Raw genomic sequence first — 24,599 nt, 5'->3', positions numbered from 1 at the left:
CAGTCATTACCTGTACAGTTCCCTCCAGTCCTGTCTAGTTCATAACCATCATCACAGATACAATGAAACATCCCGGGCAGATTGTTACACGTTCCAAAGACACAGATATTTTGGAAGGAGCACTCATCAATATCTGAAGACAAAAAATAAATAAATAAAATAAGGTTATCACTTGTTTGCAAAGATATTTAAAGATTTTAAAATGTAACAATGCATTTTTCTAAATTCTCAGGTATTTATAAGCAGTACCATTTTTCTCTGTTGTTTTTTTCCTAGATAAACAGTATAAATCTTAAATATATCTCACACATAGATAAAACAAGTACTATTTTGGCTCATTGGCTATCTTATACTTTCCCTCCTTCTGCAGCGTTAGGGACCTAACAGAGAGAGTCTCATATGCTAGGCAAGTGCTTTATCCCTGAGCTGCACACCAGACCTAAGTGTCTAATATTATAGCTGTTTAGATTACAATATACAAAAAGAAGAACCAGCTTAGGCTGTATTAACAAAATACAAAAATTAAATGCAAACCCATCAAATGAGTGAAGTTTTAAAAAGCAAAAACAAACTAACGATTCTACATCATTAGGGCAAACAGAACACATTTTGTAATTGGCAAATTGAAATATAAAATTATATAACACTAGATATTAAAAGGTCTTTAATACTTTAAAAATTTTACTTATTTTATAATCTGATCTATTACCACAAAATCGTTTATAAACACGTAGAGAAGAATACTGTTCCCTGTACCATGAACTAACACAGTTCAGTTCACTACTCATAAGTTTCTACATATTTTATTAAAATACCTCTGCTAACAGAGCTGGAGAGGTGGCTCGGCAGTTCAAACTGTACCGATCTTCCAGAGGACCAGAGTTTGAGTCCTAGCGGCCACACCGAGTGACTCACCATTACCTGTAAATCCAGCTTCAGGGATTTGATTCCCTCTTCTGGGCTCCCTAGGCACCCACACTCTCACGCACACATACTGCCCTACTCCACGACACACGTTATCCATGGGACCAGAGACAAAAATCCAAAATGTATATTTCTGCTAAAACCAGAAATTCAGCTAATAAAGCTAGCTCATGAGGCTGAAGCCAGAGGGAAATACATGTGAGGTAATCACTCTAACATGCATGTATAAACAGAGGCACGATACAGAGTAGAAACAGAGCTGTGGAAACAATGTGTTTATACCCACAAAAGAGGGTGGAGATTTTAACATGTAAACTGCCCAGTAATTGATATAACACAGCCCATCCATGATATTTTAGGCTAGATTAGAAAAGCCATTCTTTTCTAAGGAACGATTCTTTACAAATGAGTTTTAAATATTACATTTATTGAGAGAGAGAGTGAGAGAGAGAGAGAGAGAGAGCGCATGTATGCACATGTGTGTGCATGTCATGGCTTGTGTACAGAGGTGAGAGGACGATTTGTGGAGATCAGCTCTCTCCTTCCATCCCGTGGGTCCCATGGACAGACCTCATCCCCGAAGCCTTGTTGGCCAGCACCTTTACTTGCTGAGACATGTTTCAAGTTCCCTAGACAAGTCATCCCACCCTGCTATTTTGAAACAGTTGTATCTTAAATTTAAAAGGGTCTTCTGGTCATTTAAAATAGTTAACACTAATTTGTTTCAACTATCTTCGGTTTAAGGTGTGTTCAGTGTTCAGCTAATATTCAAATGTATCTTGTCCTTTGCTGGGACAAGAAAGCTGTCCTCTAAGGAGAGAGAGAGAGAGAGAGAGAGAGAGAGAGAGAGAGAGAGCGAGAGCAGTGATTTCCTCACGAAGGTTGCAACTGAACGGTTTGTCGTCCGGGGGTGGAGAGAGAATGGTGTCTTCTTTTCAAGCACACTCTTAACTCTTCAATGAGCATCCCATTCATCCTAATATGTCTTCTGCATATGGGGAGGGTATGTAAAAACACTGCCTTGATACTGTCAGTGCTCAAAAACCCAAAGGATAACAGAATGTGTCGCTAACAAATCAGAAAAGAATGCCATCTTCCCCGTGTCCTCTGTCCACCACATGCACTGATGCGACCCATAGCGCTGGGTAGTTATGTAATCCTCCCAGCTTCTGAGGCCTACTTTTATCTCTTACAGCCTACTTCTGGGGGGTGGGACAGGGCGAGGCTTGACTTTGGGTCTCTCCAGTACAGTTTGTGTTTGGTTCATGCTGACAGTGCATTTGTACATCTGTGCTGGCACTAGCCATTTCCTTCACACTATGATAAAGGAAGGGCTTGGGATCTGTTTCATTTTACCACTTTTGCCCTACAGTTAGCTTTGGGGGTGGGGCAGGAAGGAGAAGAGGAGGAGCCCAAGTTGGAGTTGTGGGGGTCACCTATGTTTTTTTAATTTTTTTACGGTTTGTGTAAATGACAAATTTTATTGAAGCTCCCTGGTCTCACTACAAAACTAACTTCTTTTCATTCTTCATTACTACTGTATTTTCCTATTGCGTGTCAATGGTCCAAACTACATGTAATGTGAACTGAATCTCTAGCTGGAGAAGGAGAATCCAGTTTCCCCCCCTACCCTCCACCTTGGACAGATAGCATTCTGGACATGAAGCACCATTTTTTGGGAAAGAGAGAGGATTTGTTTTGCTTTACACCCGAGCTGAGGTGAACACGTCCTGGATGGACGTGTGAGGCTCCTATTCTCAGACTTACACACCACAGACTCAAACATGAAAGGAAATGCCAGAAACAAGCTACTTAGACTGCTGAGTGTGATAAACACTGACAGCCAAAGCAGGCGATAATTGATCACCACTTAAAGACTGAAGAGGCATGTCACATTGGGTGACAGGAAAGGAAGAACAGGACATTGTTTTGAGGGAGGAGGAGGAAGAAGGGAGAGAAAGAGGAGTAGAGGAGGAGGGGAGGAGGAGGAGAAGAGAGGGGAGGAGGGGGAGGAGGAGGAGAAGAGAGGGGAGGAGGGGGAGGAGGAGGAGAAGAGAGGGGAGGAGGGGGAGGAGGAGGAGAAGAGAGGGGAGGAGGGGGAGGAGGAGGAGAAGAGAGGGGAGGAGGGGGAGGAGGAGGAGAAGAGAGGGGAGGAGGGGGAGAAGGAGGAGAAGAGAGGGGAGGAGGGGGAGGAAGAGGAGAAGAGAGGGGAGGAGGGGGAGGAAGAGGAGAAGAGAGGGGAGGAGGGGGAGGAGGAGGAGAAGAGAGGGGAGGAGGGGGAGGAGGAGGAAGAAGAGGAGAAGATGGGGCCAAACTTCCAACTATTGGCTCTTGGCCAGAAAAAATTCATAAGAGATGAAAGCCAGCCTCCCTCATTATTCATTCCACAAAATACTCCATGCTTAAATGAGTAGCTTTTATATGAGCTGCATGTGCTGTGCAGTCGGCTTCCAGGTGGAGCCGGCCGGTTCCAGCCTCCTCTGTGGTTTCCTTCGCTGATCTAACTAGAAAGGGAGTTGGAAGCATAGTGACCCACCTTGGCAGGACCTGCTGTCTGAGGCCGGGGTGAAGCCCATCTCACACTCGCAGCGGTAAGCTCCCGGGACATTCAGACACTGGCCATTCTCACAAAGGTTTGTGTTTTCTGCACACTCGTCAACATCTGCAGAATAAAAAGACATCTCCGTTAAGTTCCAAGTTTTGCCACAAATTTTTCTTCCTGATGAAATTGGTTGCAATGGCCAGAGTTGGTGTTCATTAATACGAAGCAACAGTTGGCCCCCATTTACTAGAGTTGGGATCTGTGGCCTGAGATCAGAGATCTGCAACGCTCAGCTAGAATATATATTGATGGGGTTTCTCTCGGTTCTCCTTCGTACCCATTGATGAATCAGTATTAAAGCAATATTAGTAGATATGACCGGGAGCTCTGGAATTACATTCATTCATTTGAAAGCATAGCAATGCACCATCCTGGTTTTCCTAGCTGAAGTGGCTTAAAGAAAATTAGAGATACCATAGAAACAAAGTTTCTTTACTATCCCTAACATCTGATTAAAATCACATGGGCAGACACTTTTCATACACCTTCCAGATGATTTACTTAATTCTCTGAAGAAGCAAGGAGAAGGAGGACGGAATCGGTGCTTTCTGAGCCAGGTGAGGTGGCTGTTACCTGGCACGTGGCTTTCACGGTTCACCAGGTGCGTCCAGGCTGACAGCACCCAACAACAGAGCTGCAAGGTCTCCCGAACCCTGTTCTGACTGCAGATGTGTTTGCCATCGAAACCATTCTTTCTTTGATACAACAGCACATACAAAGTCCAGAAAATGCAAAACAGCTAATGCTTTAAAGAGAAGGAGTACCAAATAAACACGCTTTCTTAAAAGGGGACCCTGAAAACTGATGAGTTCAGCACCCTGTGAGGATAATTACAGATTTAGTTTTATAATTGTGGGATTAAAGTGTGAATGAAGATCAGCTCACAAATCAAAAGCAATTTTCTTGCCTGAAAGGATGACCTAGTCTTATATATGTGTAAGTGAGATGATATCTCATTGTATATGTATGCAGTGAGATGATATCTCATTGTATATGTATGCAGTGAGATGATATCTCATTGTATATGTATGCAGTGAGATGATATCTCATTGTATATGTATGCAGTGAGATGATATCTCATTGTATATGTATGCAGTGAGATGATATCTCATAGTATATGTATGCTGTGAGATGATATCTCATTGTATATGTATGCAGTGAGATGATATCTCATAGTATATGTATGCAGTGAGATGATATTTCACCACTGAGCCCTGGGGAGGGGCAGGAGTGAAATAGCGATCAGCGTGGATGGCCTCTTACTGTTTCCTAAGTCCTTCGCTCTTGCTATTCCTTTCAAAACTGTGAGAAGAGTTAGTGAATCTCCAAGGAGGAGAAGCAGCAGCTTTGATGACTTAACTTCGAAGGACACATTACACATCTTGTCTTCAAGAACGGAGAAGTTCCCCCAGGGCATCCACTTAGTGATAAAAAATGCTGCTGAGGTCGCAATTTTATTCCTGTTTTAAGATGAGCTGAGCTGAACCCTCTCCGGCTACTCATGCGCTGAGGTTTGCAGCAGGGGGAGCTGGGAGATACTAGGAACCCAGGGGGCGTCATCCAAAGTCTGCATTTTCCCGACTATTACTTTATAAAGCAGTAGCAGATAATGACAGTCACTAACAGAACAGGAAGTGATATGTGACATTACTTTAAAACGTCCACCAAGGTCACAGAAACCTTTTAATGGATGTGTTTAATGGGTGGAAAAGGCTATGTGCCCATTCGTAGGTCAAACATAAACAGTCCCTTCCGTTTTCTTTATGGTTTTCTTAAAACCAGGAGAGCACATTTGGTGTTCTGAGATGGACCAAGGGGAGCACACCTCGGGTCTGTCACTCACCTGAGCAAGTCAAGCCGTCTCCCGTGAAACCCTCCGAGCAGGCACACCGGTATGAGCCGGGCGTGTTGACACACTGGGCGTTGATGCTGCACTGGTGGGTTCCATTCGAGCATTCGTCCAGATCTGTGTGGCAAGCGAGCACAACCACGAAGATGAGAGATGAAGACGGAGCAGTCTAATGCACGGGAAGGTTTGGCTTGTGGAGATTATGAGCCGGTCCAGACTGACTGTTGGTTTACTTCATCTGAAAAGGCACTGCTCAAAGTCCCTAGGATTTTAGGTTCATTTTCCGAAACATTCATGGCCTAACTGTGGGCCCAGCTACTGATTCAAATGTTGTGGGAAGTATTTAAGGAAAACTGGACTCAGATTTCACTTGTCCTATTGTTGCTTTCGCTGCTGGTTCATATATTGCTGGAAGAGGATTTGCTTAAGATCACAATGATCTTCACAAGGGAGAATCAGCATATAGCTTTAAATTTATTTTGTAAGAAGGGAAGAGAGACATAGGCCTTGATCTCATGGGGCTAACAGGCTATCAGAAACGATGGATGTCAAATATGGAAAAGAATTATGCTTTTTTTTTTAAAGTACTATTAAGAAAGTTACAGGAAGAACCTAATCTGGATTGCAGGGAACAAGGGGTGGCCATTGCAGCTTAAGATCTGCTCCTGCAAGGATGAAGAAGCAGGACCTCAATGAGAAGAAGGAGAAGGAGAAGGAGAAGGAGGAGAAGGAGAAGGAGAAGGAGAAGGAGAAGGAGAAGGAGAAGGAGAAGGAGAAGGAGAAGGAGAAGGCGAGAAGGCGAGAAGGAGAAGAAGAAGAAGGAGAAGGAGATGAAGGAGAAGAAGAAGGAGGAAGGCGAGAAGAAAGAGAAGGAGGAGAAGGAGGAGGAGAAGGAGGAGGAGGAGGAGGAGGAGGAGGAGGAGGAGGAGGAGGAGGAGGAGGAGGAGGAGGAGGAGGAGAAGAGTGCTTCTCACAGAGAGCAACAGACACAGGGCCACTAAAGAGGAAAGGTACATGATGTGCATTATGGCAAATCACAGTACAGGGCCCAGGGCAGTGGCAGCTGAAGCTAGATAATGCTGCAGCAACTTGGAAACTGGGTGTTTCTTAAAGAGTTACATTGTGACTAGAGGCTTAAGGGTTCTGCCGCTTTAAATATTAAAGTTGTAGGAGGATCGCAGAGTGAATTAGGAGGAGGGAGAAGGGAGGAGGAAAGGGAGAGGGAAGAAGAAGAGGAGGGATGGGGTGAGGATCAAGGGGGAAGGGGACAGAAGGATGGAGGGGAGGAGAGGGGACAGAGCAGGTAGGGGGAGTGAGGGGAGGGGAAGTGAATGACCGAGCACAGGATGAGGATGGAAAGGAGGAATGGGTATGGGAGCATGCGTGCCTGAGCCCTGTAAGCTCGCAGTGGGGTGGGCAGTCATGTGATACTTGGCCAGGCTGACAGACTGACATGAAGAACATAAATGGGAACAAACGACAACAACAACAAAAGCAAAAAACCAAACCAAACCAAACCACCACCACCAAAAACTAGCAGGCACTTGGGACAGGAAGAAAAGCAAAACAGGAATGAGGACAGACATGGAAAGTCATGACGGCTGGCTTGGAAATGGGCTTCCCTTAGACCAGGGGGGGTTGTTGGCGGGGTAGGTGGGTGCAGGGGGGGAGGAGCCGACATAGGGCATTACACAGCAAAGCCATTTGGAAACTATGATGATACATATTCTGTAAATTGGCTTTAAATGTTTGACAAGTATGAAACACTTGGCAGAACAGGCAGGTTTTATTCAAATTAATTGACATTATTGGTAAGAGATGTTAAGGGCTCCTGCTTTAATCCTTACTGTGGGCCCATAAGCTTTTACTGCGACGTCGTCATGGGGAGGTCAGTCAGTTCGGACGGCTTTTTTTTTTTCTTTCTATTTTAAATTGACCTGGGTAATTGTTACCACCTGGACAATTCTTCACTGCATGGGCATATTAAACAGTTCTATGAACGACACCCGGGGTATAACCCAGTCCTCTGCCTTGGGGCTCTACAGGATTATTAAGCTTTAGCTCAAGAATGACAGAATGCAGGGAAAACGATTTCCCTATTCTCCCCTTTCAAGTTAGCCTTCTTGGAATTCAAGAAAATGTTCGGCGTCGCCTGCAAGAATGACCCTTTCTACTAAGAACTATTTGCTTGCTCCCGTCTCAAGGCCACGGGAGAAACCCTTCTGTGTACTCCATTTACCTCACTGGCTCACACTCCACGCTGGCGGCTCTGTGTGAGGACTGGCGAAGCACATCAGCCCCTTTTCATGCTACAGCTGCTTAGACCACTGACTGCACAGCAATAATTTTTTTTACCAAGAAGCATGCATGAAGAGGCAGATGCCAAAGCAGCCTGTTGTAATTTGACCATTTGTATTAAAGCTGAGGAAACACTCAGGTGGGGATGATCCCTACCACCAGAGATGGATTTGATTTATGGGAGAATAAAGGGACAGTGAGGAGCGTGCTCCTGCTGGAGGCATGTGGGTCAGCGACTGTGTAAAGAGTAATCGGTACGTATGCACACTGGCCCTGCGAGAGGGGCCTCTCTGCCCGCACACTCACCAATGCACTTGATGCCGTTTCCCACCCAACCTTCTCTGCAGCTGCATTTGAAGCTCCCAGGGACATTCAGGCATGAGGCGTGCATGTCGCAGTTATGGGCGCCAATTTCACACTCATCCACGTCTGAGAAACCAGGGTGAAAGAGAAAAAGATAAAGAAGACAAAAGCAATAGCTGGTTAATTCTACTTCCAAGTATGTTTCTGAAAAGACAACCATTTGGGATAAACGCAAGACTGCCCAGAGAAAGCACTAATGCTGCTTTTTGTCTTCAATTCTGCTTTTCATTCCAGTGAGATCTATAACTTCATGATCATGACCAAAGAAGCCCTTCGTTACAGGAGCTTGCTAGCCACTTCCTTCTAGAATGAGAAAGTGCAGCTGCTGTCCCCTGTAGATCTGAGAGACAGCCCCCACACGTTACAAAGGCCCAGGCAAAACTCTGTGGGAAGAATATGGAGACACAATTTCAGGAGAGGATTCTGCTGTTCATTCTATTAATAGTTATCACATATTTTCATAAAGATAAGGATGACATTTTTAAAAAAGCCACCCTTCATTTTAAAAGTTACTACCATAATGTGGTTTAGTGGTATGATGCTTGTTTAGCATGCGTGAGCATCTAGGTTTAATTTCTAGGACTGCACACACAAATCAAGACTATATATATTAGGTTTTGTAAATGGTCACTCATGTGCATTTTGATTCTTTTCTTTCTTATCTGAGAAGATGTGAAGAATGTTTTCTGTGAATGTGATTTGGAAGACAACTAATGCTTTCGAGCATGTGTTTATGTCCATACTAATTATACCGAAATACACATGTGTGACCTATTCAGGTATATATACAGTCATGTGCAGCCTAATGCTATTTTGGTCAATGGCAGGCCAAGGACTTTACAACAGCCCCCTAAGCTTGCAATGCCTAAACATTCAGCAGTGTTTGAATAAGTATGCATTTTGATGTTAACATGGTGATAAACTCATCTAAGGAGCCATTTCTTGCAATGTACCCCCACTGCAAAGCAATGCACAATTGTGTGAACATATGTATACTTAGCATATACGCTATACTCATACAAGCAAGGTAGACTTGGTTCCCCCAAAGCTTTCTAGAATGTGATATGTATGTTCTGATAACTCACTGCCTATGAGCTGCCACTGCTTAGCGGATACTGAAAACACCACTGGCTTCTATCCTCCTTTTCAGTAATGGTCACATGACAGACCTGTCCTCAGTGCCTACCTACCTTTTCCTAGATGGTCAGCTAAAGAGTTTGCTATATTCTGAGCTCACTACTGATGCCTTGAGCAAAATAGCATAAGGGATCTTGAAGTGAGCATGCCAGGGACGAGTAGCTCACACCTTGATTGACATTTCCTAGTTCCGGCTGTACAAGAGGGAAAAAACTAAACAGTAAAAACGAGAGAAAAGAAAGCACGTGGAGTGAACAAGAGGAGTGAAGAGAGTGAAAAAGAGATAACTGGGAGAGAGAGGGAGGGAGGGAGAGAGGAAAAGAGGGGAGAGGAGAGGAGAAGAGAGGAAGAGGAAGGAGAGAGAGAGGGGATACCATGGAAGTAAGGCAGTAAAAGTCCAAATAGAACCTTCAGGATGTGTTATCAGTTTAACATTGCAAGTCAAATGAAACTTTGGATCTTTTAAGCCATTGGTTCTCAACCCGTGGTTCATGACCCCTTTGGCGTCGGAATGACCCTTTCATAACAGTCGCCTAAGACACTAGAAAACACAGATATTTCATTACATTGCAATTCAAAATCACAGTTATGAAGTAGCAACAAAAATTTATGGTTGGGAGTCACCACCATTAAAGGGCGGCAGCATCAGGAAGGCTGAGGACCACCGCTTTCATTTCCTTCCTTATCCGGGTCCTCCATTTGGGCTGCCATCAAACCAAGAACCTGAATGATGCTACAAGATCTACCTGAAGCAGGGCAGACTCACCACTCCTTCCTCCCTGCTGGGCGGCTCAGGCAGTGCACCTCAGAGACGGTGCATGGCATAGCTAAGAGCCGGCACTCCTCACCCTGGCAGGCATTTCCTGGTCGACTGGGTCCTGGGATGCTGAATGTTGCAATGATGTTAGCCTATGAAACCCCTGAGGCTAGAGCCAGGCAGACATGGGTGGGATCCTACCTGTGCATCCCGTGGTCCCCTTCTTCACAGAGTAGCCCAGTTGGCAGTGGCAAATGAAAGAACCCTTCGTGTTCTCACATTCCCCAAACATGCAGATGTTGGGATTCAAGTCGCACTCATTCACATCTGGAAAATGCATTGTATTGTCCGGTTACTATTGTCTATCGCCGTGATCTAAAAACCACTTTTTAAACTGAATGTTAACACAGGGATGCAATGAATGGACAAAATTTAAAATACAGTTCACTTGAAAGACTCATCTTGCAGGGTAAATGAATATGTGCCTTTAAGGGATTTTGAAATAATTCTTCCTTCTCAGATTTTGCAGTTCTGGCAAGATGGCTCAGATTTTCAAAGTCACACTGAAAAAGCCTTCTCACCATGTTCATGTGTGTTCATGCATGTATCAAATCATTTGCTGGGGAGGAGCGCTGTGACATGCTATCTTCTGCATGTAAAGGTGGTTATCACACACATGGACTCACAGCAGTTGTGGTTACTTGTGCAAGACCTGAATAAGATCGAGCCAGCTAAAATGGCAGCATAGAGGAGATTGGCAATTTTGAGGTCCCAACCCCCTACTGAGGAACTACGGTTGGTAGAGAGTTGCTGAGGGAGGAAGAACCAGTCCTTTTTGGAGGATGTGACCACTGGTAGGATTCCCGAACTCCAGTGGATGTCCCCACACTCAAGTACACATAGACAGCACAAACTGGACTCAGAGGACAAAAAGAAACAGACAAGGTTGGGAGGGAGAAATGTTTGAGGAGATATGGGAAGAGATGGAGATGAGGTAAATTCCATTCTCTATGAAGGTCTCAAGTAGAAAAAACAATAAAAAAATTATCATTGGTTCTCGATACCCACCGATGCACGTTTTCATGTCCATCGAAGCCATGAAGCCATCATAACAGAGGCAGCGATACTCCCCGGGAATGTTGGTACACTGGCCGCCATCACAGATATCAGGGTTGTTTTCACACTCATCGATATCTGATGACACAAAGGTAGCCTCCAGTCAAGGCAGGAACATCTCTCCTCAGCCCCAGACACACTTTCTCCACTCAGCTCTCCATTCGACAAAGTTTGTAATACAACAACCATGGCATGCACATTTTTTTTTTTTTTTAAATCTGGGCTGTACCTGCGCATGATCGTCCATCTGGCATCAGTGCGTACCCTTCACTGCAGCTGCATTCGTAGCTTCCTTCGGAGTTGGTACATTGGGTGTCACAGCCTCCGTTCATTATCATACACTCATCGATATCTGTGCAGACATTACACAGGTGCATTACATGCCAAGTCCATGCCCATGCATTCCAACGGCTAGTGAGCTCTTCTTTTAGATAATGACTGTGTAGCTTTGGATTTGTCTCCATTTCTATTTGTATTGATTTAAGATTAAACCACTATTCTTCCCTAAATCCCCTTTACCTCTCTTCGTGTAGCATTCTATTTAGTCTGCTGTGTGAGGGGTAAAGAGGTCAGGGATATGTATGGAGTTTGGAGCACTTTTTTATGATAGGGGCAGTGAGTTTTCTGCAAAGCCAACAGACCTTCTGGACCCCTGCTTACATTCATTTATAATACAAAGGACTCCTTCAAGTGTTAGGAGACGTTTGATGAGGGAGCTTGGTGATCGGAGAGCTGGGAAATGCAGACCTACACAGCGTTCCCTTACCTGTGCAGCCCTGGCGGTCTGGCGTGGCCTGGTATCCAGGATTGCAAGAGCACTGATAGGTTCCGATCATGTTCACACATTTGCCATTTCTACAGAGATTATCGCTCAAGGAGCACTCGTTAATATCTGCAAATGGCAAACAGAGCCGTGCTTTAGGTCAGAGCACAATCGCAAGGTCCTTCAAGAGCAGGCTTCACCAAAGAGGTGAGCAGCCTGAGTAGGAACAGCAGGCTAACTGGGTTATTTGGTGAAAATGTGGGGGCCCTCTATTCACTGACACCAGATGTTGTGTCGGAAGCATCCCCTTCCCTATCGAGAGTTTCCAGAACATGGCTGTATTGTTTTTCTTTTCCTTCCTTCCTTCCTTCCTTCCTTCCTTCCTTCCTTCCTTCCTTCCTTCCTTCCTTCCTTCCTTCCTTCCTTCCTTCCTCCCTCCTTCCCTCCCTCCCCCCTCTCTTTCTCTCTCTTTCTCTTTCTTTCTTTTTCTTTCTTTCTTTCTTTCTTTCTTTCTTTCTTTCTTTCTTTCTTTCTTTCTTTCTTTCTTTCTTTCTTTCTTTCTTTCTTTCGTTTTTCAAGACAGGGTTTCTCTGTGTAGCCCTGGCTGTCCTGGAACTCACTCTGTAGACCAGGCTGGCCTCGAACTCAGAAATCCACCTGCTTCTGCCTTCCAAGTGCTGGGATTAAACGCGTGCGCTACCACTGCCCAGCTTGTTTTTCTAACCCTTGCAATGGACATAACACAAACGGAGCAATTTTTTAATGTTATTTGATTTTAATTACAATTACATAGCCATAGTAGCTAGTGATTGCTGTTTCAGAGTGCATGGACATAGTGTATGTGGTAAATGGAGCTTATTACAATTTATGGGTTTATAATGCTGTGCCCACATGGCCCTCAATAGCTGTTTGGGTGTGGCCCTGACAACCTAACATATCCTTCTAGGGAACAGAGGCATGGTCGTAAGACCCTCGTGTGTGTTCTCACTGAACTGCATATGTGGATTTTTGGTCCACAACTCTTAGTTTAAGACAATCTGGCCCTTACAAGATGGACAAATACCTTTTAAAAAAAAGTCATGCAAAAATATGTGGAATAAATTAGTAAATTCCTAGAGAACACTCAGAAAATGGCAGACTGATCCGTTCCTATATGCAAAATGCTCATCACATAAGGAATATAAGTTAGACCCAGTGACTACAGACAGTAATTGGATATAAAAAGAGATTATTTCAGACCCACACACTTACCTAAAGATTATGATATATTCATTTATGCTTATATTCATTAAGTACACATATTACAAAGCATTTATTTTATAATATATATTGACCTTTTGAAGGGTAAGTTTTTCCAGCCATAAGGTTGATAAACTCCAAGCAACAACAAACTAGACTCAGGCGTGGTTTTCTAAATCAGTATTCTGCAGCATGTCCAGCTATGGATTCTTTAATCACCAATGTAAAATCATTTTTTACACTATTACCCAAATTAAAATATTTATAAAAACTTTAAATACATCCTTCTGAAAATGTCTGTTTAGTGTATTATTTAAAGTTCATTTCATGTATCAGTACAGAAATCTATCTGACTTGTAAATAAATGGAAGTGCACTGAAGAGCTGTGCTTGAAGAGTTCTGAGGAAGAGTTCTCCTGAAGACAACCCCCCCTGGCTATGTCAGTGCTGGACAGGAAGTGTACTAGTAAACACTGAGTAGATTTACAAGGAGCAGCTGGGGTGAGGAAACCCCCAAGCACACTCCGGCCATCTCCTGAACTTGGTTCTAATAGGAGGCCTTGAGGAGTCATGAAGCTCCAAGGGCGCTCTCATGGTCACATATGGGTGTGTAGAACTGGGTCTACATGTACTCTGACGGAGCAGGAAGGTCTACATGTACTCTGACAGAGCAGGAAGGTCTACATGTACTCTGACGGAGCAGGAAGGGGACAGGGAATGAACAGGTGTATGGACAGGACAACAACTGTCCAGGAAGTGGCCTGGGCAGCTTCCTCACAACCCTGCCTGGACAATGGAACCTGTGACCTTGCACAGAGGTCTTTCCATGGAAAGCAGCCCAGTGCCCAACATTCTAGAAACCAGACACTGGGAGTTCAGATTTCCAGGTTGTTGTGAGGCACAGGGCGATGCTTTCACAAGAGGTGACTCCTGATTTTCACCCATTGTGCCTACTGGATTTTTTTTTTCTATACGAAGGGGAAAAACTCACCCACACAGTCCTCACGGGACGGCGACAGCTCATGTCCCAGTGGGCAGTCACACTGAAAGCTTCCCTCAGTGTTCACACAGGTGCCACCCCTACAAAGGAGAGGGTTACGTTCACATTCGTCAATGTCTGAAAGGTAAAAACGTAAGATTCATTAAAGCACCCTGAGGAAAATGTATTTACACATATAGTACGGGAGGAGGGCCCTGAGAAGGCAGGTATGTGCCTCACGCACAAAGACCCACCCAGTCAGAATGGGATACGCTTTACTTTGTGTTTTAACATAAAAATTAAGTAACTTCTACTGTTACTACTGTAAACTATTGAAATATTTGCATGTACAAAAATAATGGCTCATAGGGGTGATTGATACGATTTTTCCCTTATATCACCATAGACTTGGGTTCATATGTTGGTCTTGGTCATTTTAGTGTTTATTGCTTGAATCCAAATAAAACAAATTCTTAAAACTCCTGAATGTTTACAGTTGGGGTGTCTAATCTGTGGCCCTTGGCTGCATGTAGCCCAAGATAGCCAAGAGTCCGGTTCAGCTCACTGTAGGGGACAGTGCCCTGTTGCAGTGTGCAAAGGTTGGATCCTCTAGAGTGGCAACAAAATGAAATAGTGACCCAAACACTTTTCAATATCACAACTGTAAGCCACAGCTCTCATGGAACTGGCAAGGCAGAGCACAAATTTGTGGTCAGCACAAGGTTATCTATTTCAAATAAATGCGTCCTGGGTCGTCTGTATGCTGCTTCCAGCCCAGGGAAGGGATTCTGTAGGCCTTCCTTCTCAGCATATACCCTGTCAAGGGAGCTGCCACAGCCCCGAAGCCAGCAGAGGTACAGCAGATGAGCCTACAGTTGTCAGGTTCCAGACCAGCCAGGAGGGTGTGGCCGCCGCGCTTACCCATGCAGTTTTTCATCATCATGAAGCCACTCTCGTAGCCCTCAAAGCACTCGCATTCAAAGCTGCCCGGCGTGTTGACACAGATGCCACTGCCACAGAGGTCAGGGGAGATCCTGCACTCATCGATGTCTGCCCCCGATTTCAAAAAAAAAAAAAAAAAGAAGAAGAAGAAAAAAAAAAAGAAAAACACAGAATGAAATAAGGGAGCACTGAATGGGGTCTTCTAGGTGAGGGTACTGCACATTTGAGGCTTAGGGGAATCGGTGTTGAGAGCAGCAAGAAATGTTCTGAAGAGACAGGGTAGAGGGGGCCAGGCCTTCATCAGGTACATTCCTTTCTCCAACTGTCAAAACTGTCATGGTCAACCGGCAGGTGGGGCCTGCGTGTCTTTGAATTCTGAAATGTGGCCTTCTCTTTGTGGCTCAGATGTAGTAATAGAGAACAGATCATGCAACTCCTCTATGGTCCACGTGAGGAGGCAGCTCACGTGGGAGGAAGCCATAGCAATCCATGGAGACGGCTCATTCTGCTTCCCCAGCCGAAGGTGGGAGCACATGGACCGGGAACGCTGATGCCCGGCAGGCAGGACACAGGGAGGCAGCCCCCGAGATAGCCTCAGCACACTCCTCCTGCCAGAGAGTGTGCAGACACAGCAGGGCCTCGGAGTGAACCCGTTATGGGGTCTGTGTCACAATCAGATGAGAGGTGCTTACCTATCCAACTTTCTAAAAATAAAGAAAAATGATGTGCTCAGATTTTGCCATGTTTGCTGTATTACTGTTAGAATCACTAGTAGTGTATGAGCACTCGCAGAAAGTTTGGAGAAATCTCTCATACCCGAAACATTTTCAGTACAGAGACTGAGTCTACACAAAAGATGTTTAAGGCAATATGAGTCATATTTTTTTTAAAAAGTCACAATAAAATAAATGTGCCTGCCACTGTCTTGTTTCATTTTAAAATGTTTATTGATTTATTAAGGTGAGGTTTTACTGTGTCTCAGACTGACCTTGAACATCCTACACAGATGAGGAACTCACAGAGGTCCTCCTGCCTCCACCTGCCAAATGCTGAATTAAAGACGCATGCCAGACAGCACGCCAGGCTCATTGTCTCTTGACAAACTGTAATTTAAGTTCTTTTGTGTGGGTTGTCAATGGACAATTTGCACATTTACTTTGGTGGGATCAGTCACAGTTTCTATTTTTCAATTTTGATTTATTTCCCCAGTTACCAGCCATACCCAAGACACTAAAGTGCTTTCTCTTAAACAAAAACTTCTCTGACCCAAATGGCCCTTCAATTTCTGGTGACTGCCATTCAGCATCCTAAGGGGGAACAGAGTAAGACTCCTGTGGTAAGCAGGGGCCAGTTTTGGGTAAACATAAAGTTGTGGGAACAGCATGTGGTAGAAGTATGGGCTCTGTGACACAGTGCCAAGTACAGCCCAGTCCTTCATCCTTCAGGGTTTGGGAACAATTCAACCATTTTCTTCATCTTTGTTTTCTTACCTATAGCAGGGCCCATCTCTAGATCACAGGGAATCAAGCGTGAGAACAGTGGCACATGCGCCCTGCTATGCTCGCACGAACCTTTCTCTGCTATGAGCTGGCATTTGGAAAGGAGATGGAAATATGAACCTGAAGATTGTACAGAAATTCTAACTTTCAAGAGGCGGAATAAGATGAGTAGCGACTGGGTTTTCCAGAAGCAGAAGGTTGCTGAGTGGTTGGTTGGCTGCAGAGGCTGACAATCAACGCAGGCAGGAGGGGCCTGATTACCCAGAATGCCTCCTACTAACAAGAATGGGCGCCAATCTCATTGCAGGGGATTCATTCTCTGTTCTTAAGCCAGGCAGGGTTACTGATAACTATCTCTCTCCTGCAGTGGAAGGTGCTTGTTCTGAGATTAAGAAACTTGTCTAGTTGCACATGACAAACAAGGGCCAAGGCCAGAGTTGGAAGAGCCTCAACTGCTTTGTCTATACAGGTCCAGGATGGCCTGGATCAAACATGGTATTTTTTTTCAGGGGCAGGCCAAAAACCCCCACAGTTGCAAAAATGAAGGATTTGGCTGTGGAAATGCAATCTATGGGAAGGCACTGGTAAGTCTGCTGTGTAGCAGAGACTGATTTGAAGACAAAGACCTCTCTATGAGGAGAGGCTCTCTTCTTCTTCCTGTACTCCTATTCTGGGCTAGGAAGCTGGTCGAATGCTCTCAGATGTCACCTCTCTTTAGGCTATGGTCAAGATGCTTCAGCAACTGTCAAAACTGTCAAATGAACAGCTGGGCTAAGAAGAGAGCACAAATCGGAAGGCAGAAAGCAGGATAGCAGGCAGAAACAGGGCCAAGGGCTGGCAGGGGAGCAACAGCTGAGGAATTACCTTTAACTTGTGCAAAGTCAAGGGAGATGGAAGAGGGAACAAGATAGGGTGAATGATCAAGCCCACCGAGGCTTATCCTGTAGCAGGAGTGAGAGGCCTGGACAGACAGGAGTTAACTTCGATCAGGGAGAGCCTGTAGTTCTCTGCCGCTGGAGGAGGGAAGAGGGTGGAAGAAAGACTTCCATGTGGGCAGGATGCCTGGGACAGTCATGAAGAAAGGAGAGAGCCATGAAGGTATGTTGGCAGTTCAGAGGCACAGACATGTTTCCAAAGCTCTGGGAAGCTAAAGTAGGAGTTTGCTAAGCAGCTGTGAGGGCCCTGTTGAGGGTGGATGTTGGCGTTCCAGAGAACAGATGCGGATGGTGAGGGGGATGAAGGCTGAGGGGCAGAGCAGCAAGACAAAGCAGAACTCAAGTGGCTGAGATGGACAGCTGGGAAATACCCAGGCATAGCGCAGGCTGCGCAGGCACAGGAAGCAGGTGAGAAAGACATTTTAATGGGCATGATGAAGAAGGGCCGGGTGAGAGGTCAGAAAAGGGGAAAGTCTACACCTGGACATTCCATACATGGATGCAGGCAACTCAGTGCAGACATTACTGTTGATAATGGTCAAGCATTTGCAATAAATTGCATGTCGTCAAACAGAAACATTTCTAAGTTGTTCTCTTTTTCAATCCTAAGTGGTTAAGAATGCTGTTTGTAGGTGAGGAAAGCAAGTTCTAAAATTCTAAACATGTCTTCCACTAACTAAAACAATTCCTGGCATATTCTTCAAATATGATATAACAGGCATAGACTCTTAGTGGGTATATATTTTAGTACTCATACATTTTGAAGATCTTATTTTTATATCAAAATAACTACATTTTGTACTCTTTTGCAGAACTCTCTCTAAGTTACTTGGAGACCTGGCATTTAAATCCAGCAGACAGACAGAGAGAGAGAGAGAGAGAGAGAGAGAGAGAGAGAGAGAGAGAGAGAGAGAGAGAGAGGTGCTTTGTGTTCTCACCAAGAAGATGGACTTCTGAAGGCAGATCACTCAAACAAGAGAGCAAGCTAGGGGTTCATTCATGGAGAAACATAATCTTACCTGTACAGTTTCTCTCTTCCATGTCCAGGGCAAAGCCATTATTGCAACGACACTTGAAACTTCCAATTGTGTTTCTGCACTTTCCATAGGTGCACATCCCAGGAAAGGCTTTGCACTCGTTGATATCTATAAGCAGAGTGAGGGACAACTGCTGAGATGTTTGACAGGGATGAGTACCTCCCTCACCTTGACTTAAAATTTGATCGCCATAGACATTAACTGCACACCCATGGACAGGGTCAGCTCTCTGGGTTTGCAGCGACTACAGAAATGGCACAGGGAAGTGTCTACCGTGGAAGAGATTCTCCACTGTCACCTGAATCTTGCTCCGGAATACTTTTCTGTTGCTTACAGAAATAAGTGGGGACAGAGATCGCTCTGTTGCTGAGAAAGTAGGCAGGGCTGCCTCTCCTCAAGTTATGTCAAAAGTACAGGAACAAAAAGAGAAAGAGAATGATCACTGTTCTGTTTCCCAGTTCTTTTTTATCAATACTACCTTTTTCATGTAATTTATAGTTTTGGACATTAGGTTGGCCACAAATGTTATGTTGAAAACTCAACTAATTCTCAGAGAGTGCAGAAAGTACCCTGCAAGTATGGCGGGCCAGAGACAAGATTGTACTTACCTTTGTAAAATGGACGCCCAGTGAGGATGTCCCCTCTGTTAGCAAAGCCCGGGCCCCGGGGGCACAGGGCCTCATATTCCTCGGTGCCAGGTTTAGGACATTCTTCACACTCTGTGCCCCAAGCTGCCCCGACTGCACAGCAGCAGGCGTCCATGCGGAACTTCCCAGGAACAGGGTGGATGCACTCATCCTCATCCCACTTCAGGAAGCAGTGCTCCATACGTATATCTGCATGGAGAGCACATGTGAAGTCTGAGCATAAGTGGGAGCACTCACTGAACATCCTATATCTGCTTAGTACCTGGGAAACTATGGGCTCCAGGCTCTCTGCACTCACTTAAAACTGTTACATCTCCAAAGAGTCTTCCTTCCTCAGTGGCCAGGATGTGTGAAGCACACTCAAAAAAGCAGTGATGATGGCGACAGGCTTAGAATGAGAAATCAGTTTGTCACCACCTTGAGTGGGCTCCCTGGTAACAGTCATTTAGGGAGAGTGAAGGTGGGCTCTTTAGGAGTTACTTAACTCTCACAAGGAACCCCCAAAAGCTCTCGTGCTGAGATGACTCTTCCGTGTCATGGCCAATGCTCACTCTCTTACATTTTTCACATCAGAACAATAACGTCAATGATGGACTCTTCTTTATCCCCACCTTAAAGTAATTTTGCAGTTCTGTTATGGTCTAGTTAGTCCTGGTTGGGTTTAGACATAAACAGTAATGATTGCTGCACCCTGTCTGAAACTTGGTAAAATCTATAAATTTGATTTACTAAAACGTGATGATTTTTATTTCCATTGATCTTTGCTCTGTTGTTATAAATTTTGGATCTGGGTTTTGTCCTGAGGCATGTAGACAGGTAGAATCCTTCACCACAAAGGGGCCAAATCATTTGTTTAAATGAACGAACATTTTCCTCTTAACTTCAAGCTGTACCAAACTTTGTGTTAGTGCTTGGCCTGAGTTATTTAGAGACGTGGAGCAATAAACTGCCGTAAACAGGTTGAGCCAGTATGATCCACAGACAATATACTCATGTGTTGGTCAAAAGAGATGGGGAACTACAATCACACACTTTTTAGTGACAAAAATGGACAACAGGCTCAGAAAGAGTCTTCATAGCTGAATAAAATGGTTTTAGTGAAAATCATTCTGAGGCAAGGCGTGAAGCTTGGAAATCACTTCACAGAGGGAAGATCATCCTGATAGAAAGGTCACTATAAAGAAGAGATAAGTTTACTCTTCAGTTGTCAATAGGGAGCATTTCAAGTTCTCAATCAAAGGTCACATCAGTATTTACAACTGTCTTTAACCTTGTGTAACACACATCTCCAAGAATCAAAACTAAGAAAATTATTCTTACAGAGCATGGTAAAGTTTCATTTTGAGTCTTACATGCAGTCTGTCTACATTAATAGGAAGCAAAAGCCACACACTTGGCCATAACTCAAAATCTCATTAGCACGACTTCCCAAGTACTGATCTCTTGAGTTGGCCTCACCCAGCACTGCCACCAGGGAAGGAGGGATCTTCCTGAGATGTGAAGAATTCAATAACTAAATTTTAGTTAAATATAGGTGGCCCAAGGACCACTGAAGTAATCTGCTTGGAAGTCATTCTGTGATAAACTGGAACCATGGGTTTTGGGAACCAAGAATGTAAGAAGTCTTTATATTTGAGAAGAGTGATTTTGAGTCTTTACTAGGAAGATTCATATCAGTATTCACACCAAGAATTAAAATAGCCAGGGTACAGGGCATCAAAACCTAAGTAGACACTTTGATTGGCTGGAAAAACTATAATAGAACCCTGGAACCCGATGACATGTGCGCTTGGGAGTTTGCTGCAATCCCTACCGCTCCTTATTGTGCTTCACTCAGTTAGGGTCAGTTTAAGTCCTGCAGACACTCAAGATGGCAGCTCTAATTTATATGAAGCTCTAATACAGCAACTTATCACTAACCTGTCCTTAACATTTTCACAGTGCCACATGCCAACCCCCAGAATATTCTCACATCCTCAGTAGGTGTCAACTTGGAACAAGTTAGAAAGAACAAAATCTTTCACCAAGTACAAGGCTCAAGAATACAATATTTGGGTTGTCAGTGAGGCAAAGGTTTGCTGTACAAGAATGAGATTCTTAGATTCCCAACAATCTTTGTATAATCCAGGTGTGGCGGTGTACACCTATGCCCCCAACTCTGGGGTGGTAGGGACAAAAGATGGCGGGGTGTTCATTGTCCACCAAGTCTAGCCAAAATGGAAAGCTCTAGAATCAGTGAGAGATCAAGTCTCTCAAGAAGTTAGAGAGCAACCTGAAAAGGCCTTGACTTGTAATGGACTCTTAAGTGTATCAATGTATATGCAAGCACTCAGACATGCACACATCCAAAAAAGAAAATCAACCAAATAAAATAAAATATTTTCCATGTTGAATATGTGCCTTCTAAATGATTCCATATGAACCACAATACTGCTTTCTATCCAGACTTAAATATGCTGTCAAAATTAACTTAAAATGAAGTCTCTGTTATAGTAAGTTCTGTGGTACTGCAGATTTAACTACTAAACTATTAGTAGAAATGTATTATTGATTCATTTAAATACTTGAAGACTGTCTAATACAGTATTACCACTGTTTCTCCCTTGTCTACCTTCTTAAGTTCCAAACACAACAACTGACATAAAAAAAATGTTTTGCAACTACAATTTCACTATTCCAGAGCTTACTGTGAAAAGTTGTTTTTAAAAGAAACATTTTTGCTCGCATAGAACACAACGTAAAGGAGAGCTTCTTTTTCCATTATGAAACTCAAATTATTTCCACTTTGGCCCTGATAAAGCCTAAGGCCAAACCACCATCCGTACATTGTTGATAATGAGTCTGTGCATTTTAGATATTTAGAAAAAAAAAAAGGCATGAAGAAAATCTGCCCTTTAATGGTGGCAGAGGAGGGAGCAGGTTGATTGACATACTCTTGTCCCTCCCCTTTATCTGGAGAGTACAGTTGCCGTGGGCTGGCACATGGTAATGTTTTGAACTCTAGGTTAAAAATACGCCTTGTTTTCTTCTTCTATTAACTTCATGTGAATAACTCAACCTGCCTGACGTATCAGAAACTAAGGATTAAATGATAGTTATTTTTTTAGTCATGAAACGTTTTAAACTATTTTAATAAAAGATATATTTTAATATCTTAGAGTGTTTTCCCCTTCAAACAGTATCTCATTTAAATGCATCTCTTCAAGTATAGACTCTGGTTTTGGACTGGCTACCGCCCAAAGGACAAAGGAGCTGATGGGTAGCTCCTTGCTTGTAGACAGGAAATGGCTCATCTTACCCAAACACACACGGCCGGTACCATCCAAAGTAAGGCCTTCAGGGCATTCACAGTGGAAAGAGCCTTTGCCGTTGACACAGCGTCCATTTGGACAGACGCCAGGAAACACCTCGCATTCATTAATGTCTGTGGGGGAAATGCAGTAAGCAGAAGGGTAAAGATGTTACAAATAGAAAAAGCAGGTGTAGCCTCATTTCCTGTGTCGTGTGTTCAATCTGCAACATGGTGTGGATTATTACTTGAGTTTAAGCAAAAAAAAAAAAAAAAAAAAAAATTCCACCAGCAGGCAGTCACCAGCTTTCCTGGGCACCAGCTGTGCAGACGACCGCAGTCTTGCTGGTCCATAAAAGCGCAGCCCAGACATGCTCCCTTGCCAGCTGTTCTGTGCCTTGAAGGCTGTGGGACTTCCTTATGAAATTTCCTCAACTGTATAAAGAAGAGAAATGGGAACCTCGAAGCTATTTCCTAAGTGCACTGCGTTGATTACACTGAGTGATTTTTTAAATTGAAATCTCAAGGGTCTTGAGAACAGGGACTAGCAACTTTCAAGCAAGTAGCAGCACACTTCTTTCCATAAGTCACACCCACCTTCACAAGTCACACCTTTGATCCTGGCAAACCCTCTCGGGCAAGCTGCATCTGTAAGAACAACAGGATAGAATTTTACTTCTTTATATATATATATATATAAAATACACGAGTCTCAGGCTCAAGAAACAGTATGAGGGAATTAAATTTAAAGTGGGGTCACACAGACCTAGGGCCAGTTGTCTTTGATTCAGAAAGCACTTCAGTTGTACTGTAACGCTATCAGTGTTGACACAGTCTGAAATGGTTTCTCCCACAATTCATCTCTGTTCACACTGACAACTGAATTGAAAGCGAACCATTCAAAACCTCAGGGGAGAGGCTATCACATCCCACTGGGACACATTCAAATGAAGACATAAGGAATGAGCCGATTTCCTCTCCCCATCATTTGAGATACTTATAAGATCTCTGTTAAAGGAGAAAATCAAATGTACATTTCGAGAGGAGACTGAGTTTCACTGGGAAGACCATGTTTAGAGAGAGGACAACCTAGCGGTCTTTCCCACCACCTAGGACCCACTGTGAGAAGGGGTGGCCATTGATTCAGAGAGGACATTCCAGTAGAAGGTCTTGGTCAGGCTCACACCTAGCTCACAGCGCTCACAGGGGCTCCCCCAGGCAGCTCCAAGCGTGGCACAGCATTCGGATTTCAGGGTGGCTCCGTTAATGTTCACTTCACAGCGGTTGTCCTGGATGTTAAGCCAGCATGTCCCTTTCAGGCTGTCTGAAAAGGAATAGGAGAGGTTGGGAAGCTCTTCCACTGGGCAGAAAACAAACTCTGTGCACACCAAAGATATGTCGTGGAGCAGAAAAAGACACAAGAGTATTCATTCTTAAAATACTTTTATAGTATGTTCTTTGAAATGACTGACATGTGCCTGCATTTAAATATGATATAAGCCAAATTCTGATTGGCACCATTTCATATAATGTGGCCATTTATAGGGTGACATCTACTAATGGTCTATAGAGGAATAGTCACTCCTGTCCGAGAGCTGATTTGGGGACTAGGAATGTGGAGAATTGCCATGATCACACCATAAATCGTGTGGAAAGCAACATCCTTTATGGAATGTGCTTTGATAGTTAAGAACAAATATACCTTGGTTTCTTTCTTACCTCTCCTCACAGAACAAGCCAGCCAAAATCTACATTGTGTCCAAGAAGAGCCAGAATTTCCCTAACTGAAGACATTTACTTGATGAATAACTTGGAAAAAAATCTAAAGAAAATAAAGATGACAAGCATCTGATGCTAAGATGATGGTGAAATGGCCATCATCTTATGTCATCTCTTGGTTATACAAGGCATATTTTCTTTTAGGCATTTTTGCCGTACAGATCTATTGTTTTAACTCTAGATCCAAAACTAATATATACTTATTTATAGCCAATTATTTGAACATAGAGAAATATAACAAGATGTAAAAATCACCTAGCAATCTGACCATCTTAAAGAGCTACTTCTAATTTTTAAGATGTTTCCACATCTCATTTAACTTTTTATTTTTAAAGAGTAAACTCCGAGTGAGCTACCGTGGATATTCAGCTTCTTACGTGTGTTAAGGGGATGGTCAGTGGGAAACGTTTGATAGAACAACAGATTTTAATTGAACAGAGTAAAT

General features: G+C 43.8%; 1 protein-coding gene across 1 annotated transcript in view; it reads right to left on the bottom strand.

Annotated features, from left to right (window-relative positions):
• The window catches only part of Fbn2 (fibrillin 2), a 213,492-nt gene that overhangs the window by 51,485 nt on the left and 137,408 nt on the right, over window positions 1-24,599 (bottom strand). Inside the window, exons 21-35 of the mRNA XM_052155291.1 lie at window positions 23,562-23,699; window positions 22,973-23,023; window positions 22,385-22,510; window positions 19,048-19,275; window positions 18,422-18,547; window positions 14,948-15,076; window positions 14,039-14,164; window positions 11,813-11,938; window positions 11,276-11,398; window positions 10,999-11,124; window positions 10,132-10,257; window positions 7,980-8,102; window positions 5,370-5,492; window positions 3,461-3,586; window positions 11-133 (exon numbers count right to left, since the gene is read on the bottom strand). Coding sequence (XP_052011251.1) covers window positions 11-133; window positions 3,461-3,586; window positions 5,370-5,492; window positions 7,980-8,102; window positions 10,132-10,257; window positions 10,999-11,124; window positions 11,276-11,398; window positions 11,813-11,938; window positions 14,039-14,164; window positions 14,948-15,076; window positions 18,422-18,547; window positions 19,048-19,275; window positions 22,385-22,510; window positions 22,973-23,023; window positions 23,562-23,699 — 1,920 coding nt within the window. The remainder of the gene's footprint in view (window positions 1-10; window positions 134-3,460; window positions 3,587-5,369; window positions 5,493-7,979; window positions 8,103-10,131; window positions 10,258-10,998; window positions 11,125-11,275; window positions 11,399-11,812; window positions 11,939-14,038; window positions 14,165-14,947; window positions 15,077-18,421; window positions 18,548-19,047; window positions 19,276-22,384; window positions 22,511-22,972; window positions 23,024-23,561; window positions 23,700-24,599) is intronic.

The sequence above is a fragment of the Apodemus sylvaticus genome, chromosome 13 (genome assembly GCF_947179515.1).
Source record: "Apodemus sylvaticus chromosome 13, mApoSyl1.1, whole genome shotgun sequence".
Taxonomy (NCBI): Eukaryota; Metazoa; Chordata; class Mammalia; order Rodentia; family Muridae; genus Apodemus; species Apodemus sylvaticus.
Note: the sequence above shows the minus strand (reverse complement) of the source record. Positions and strands in the feature narration are given on the sequence as shown.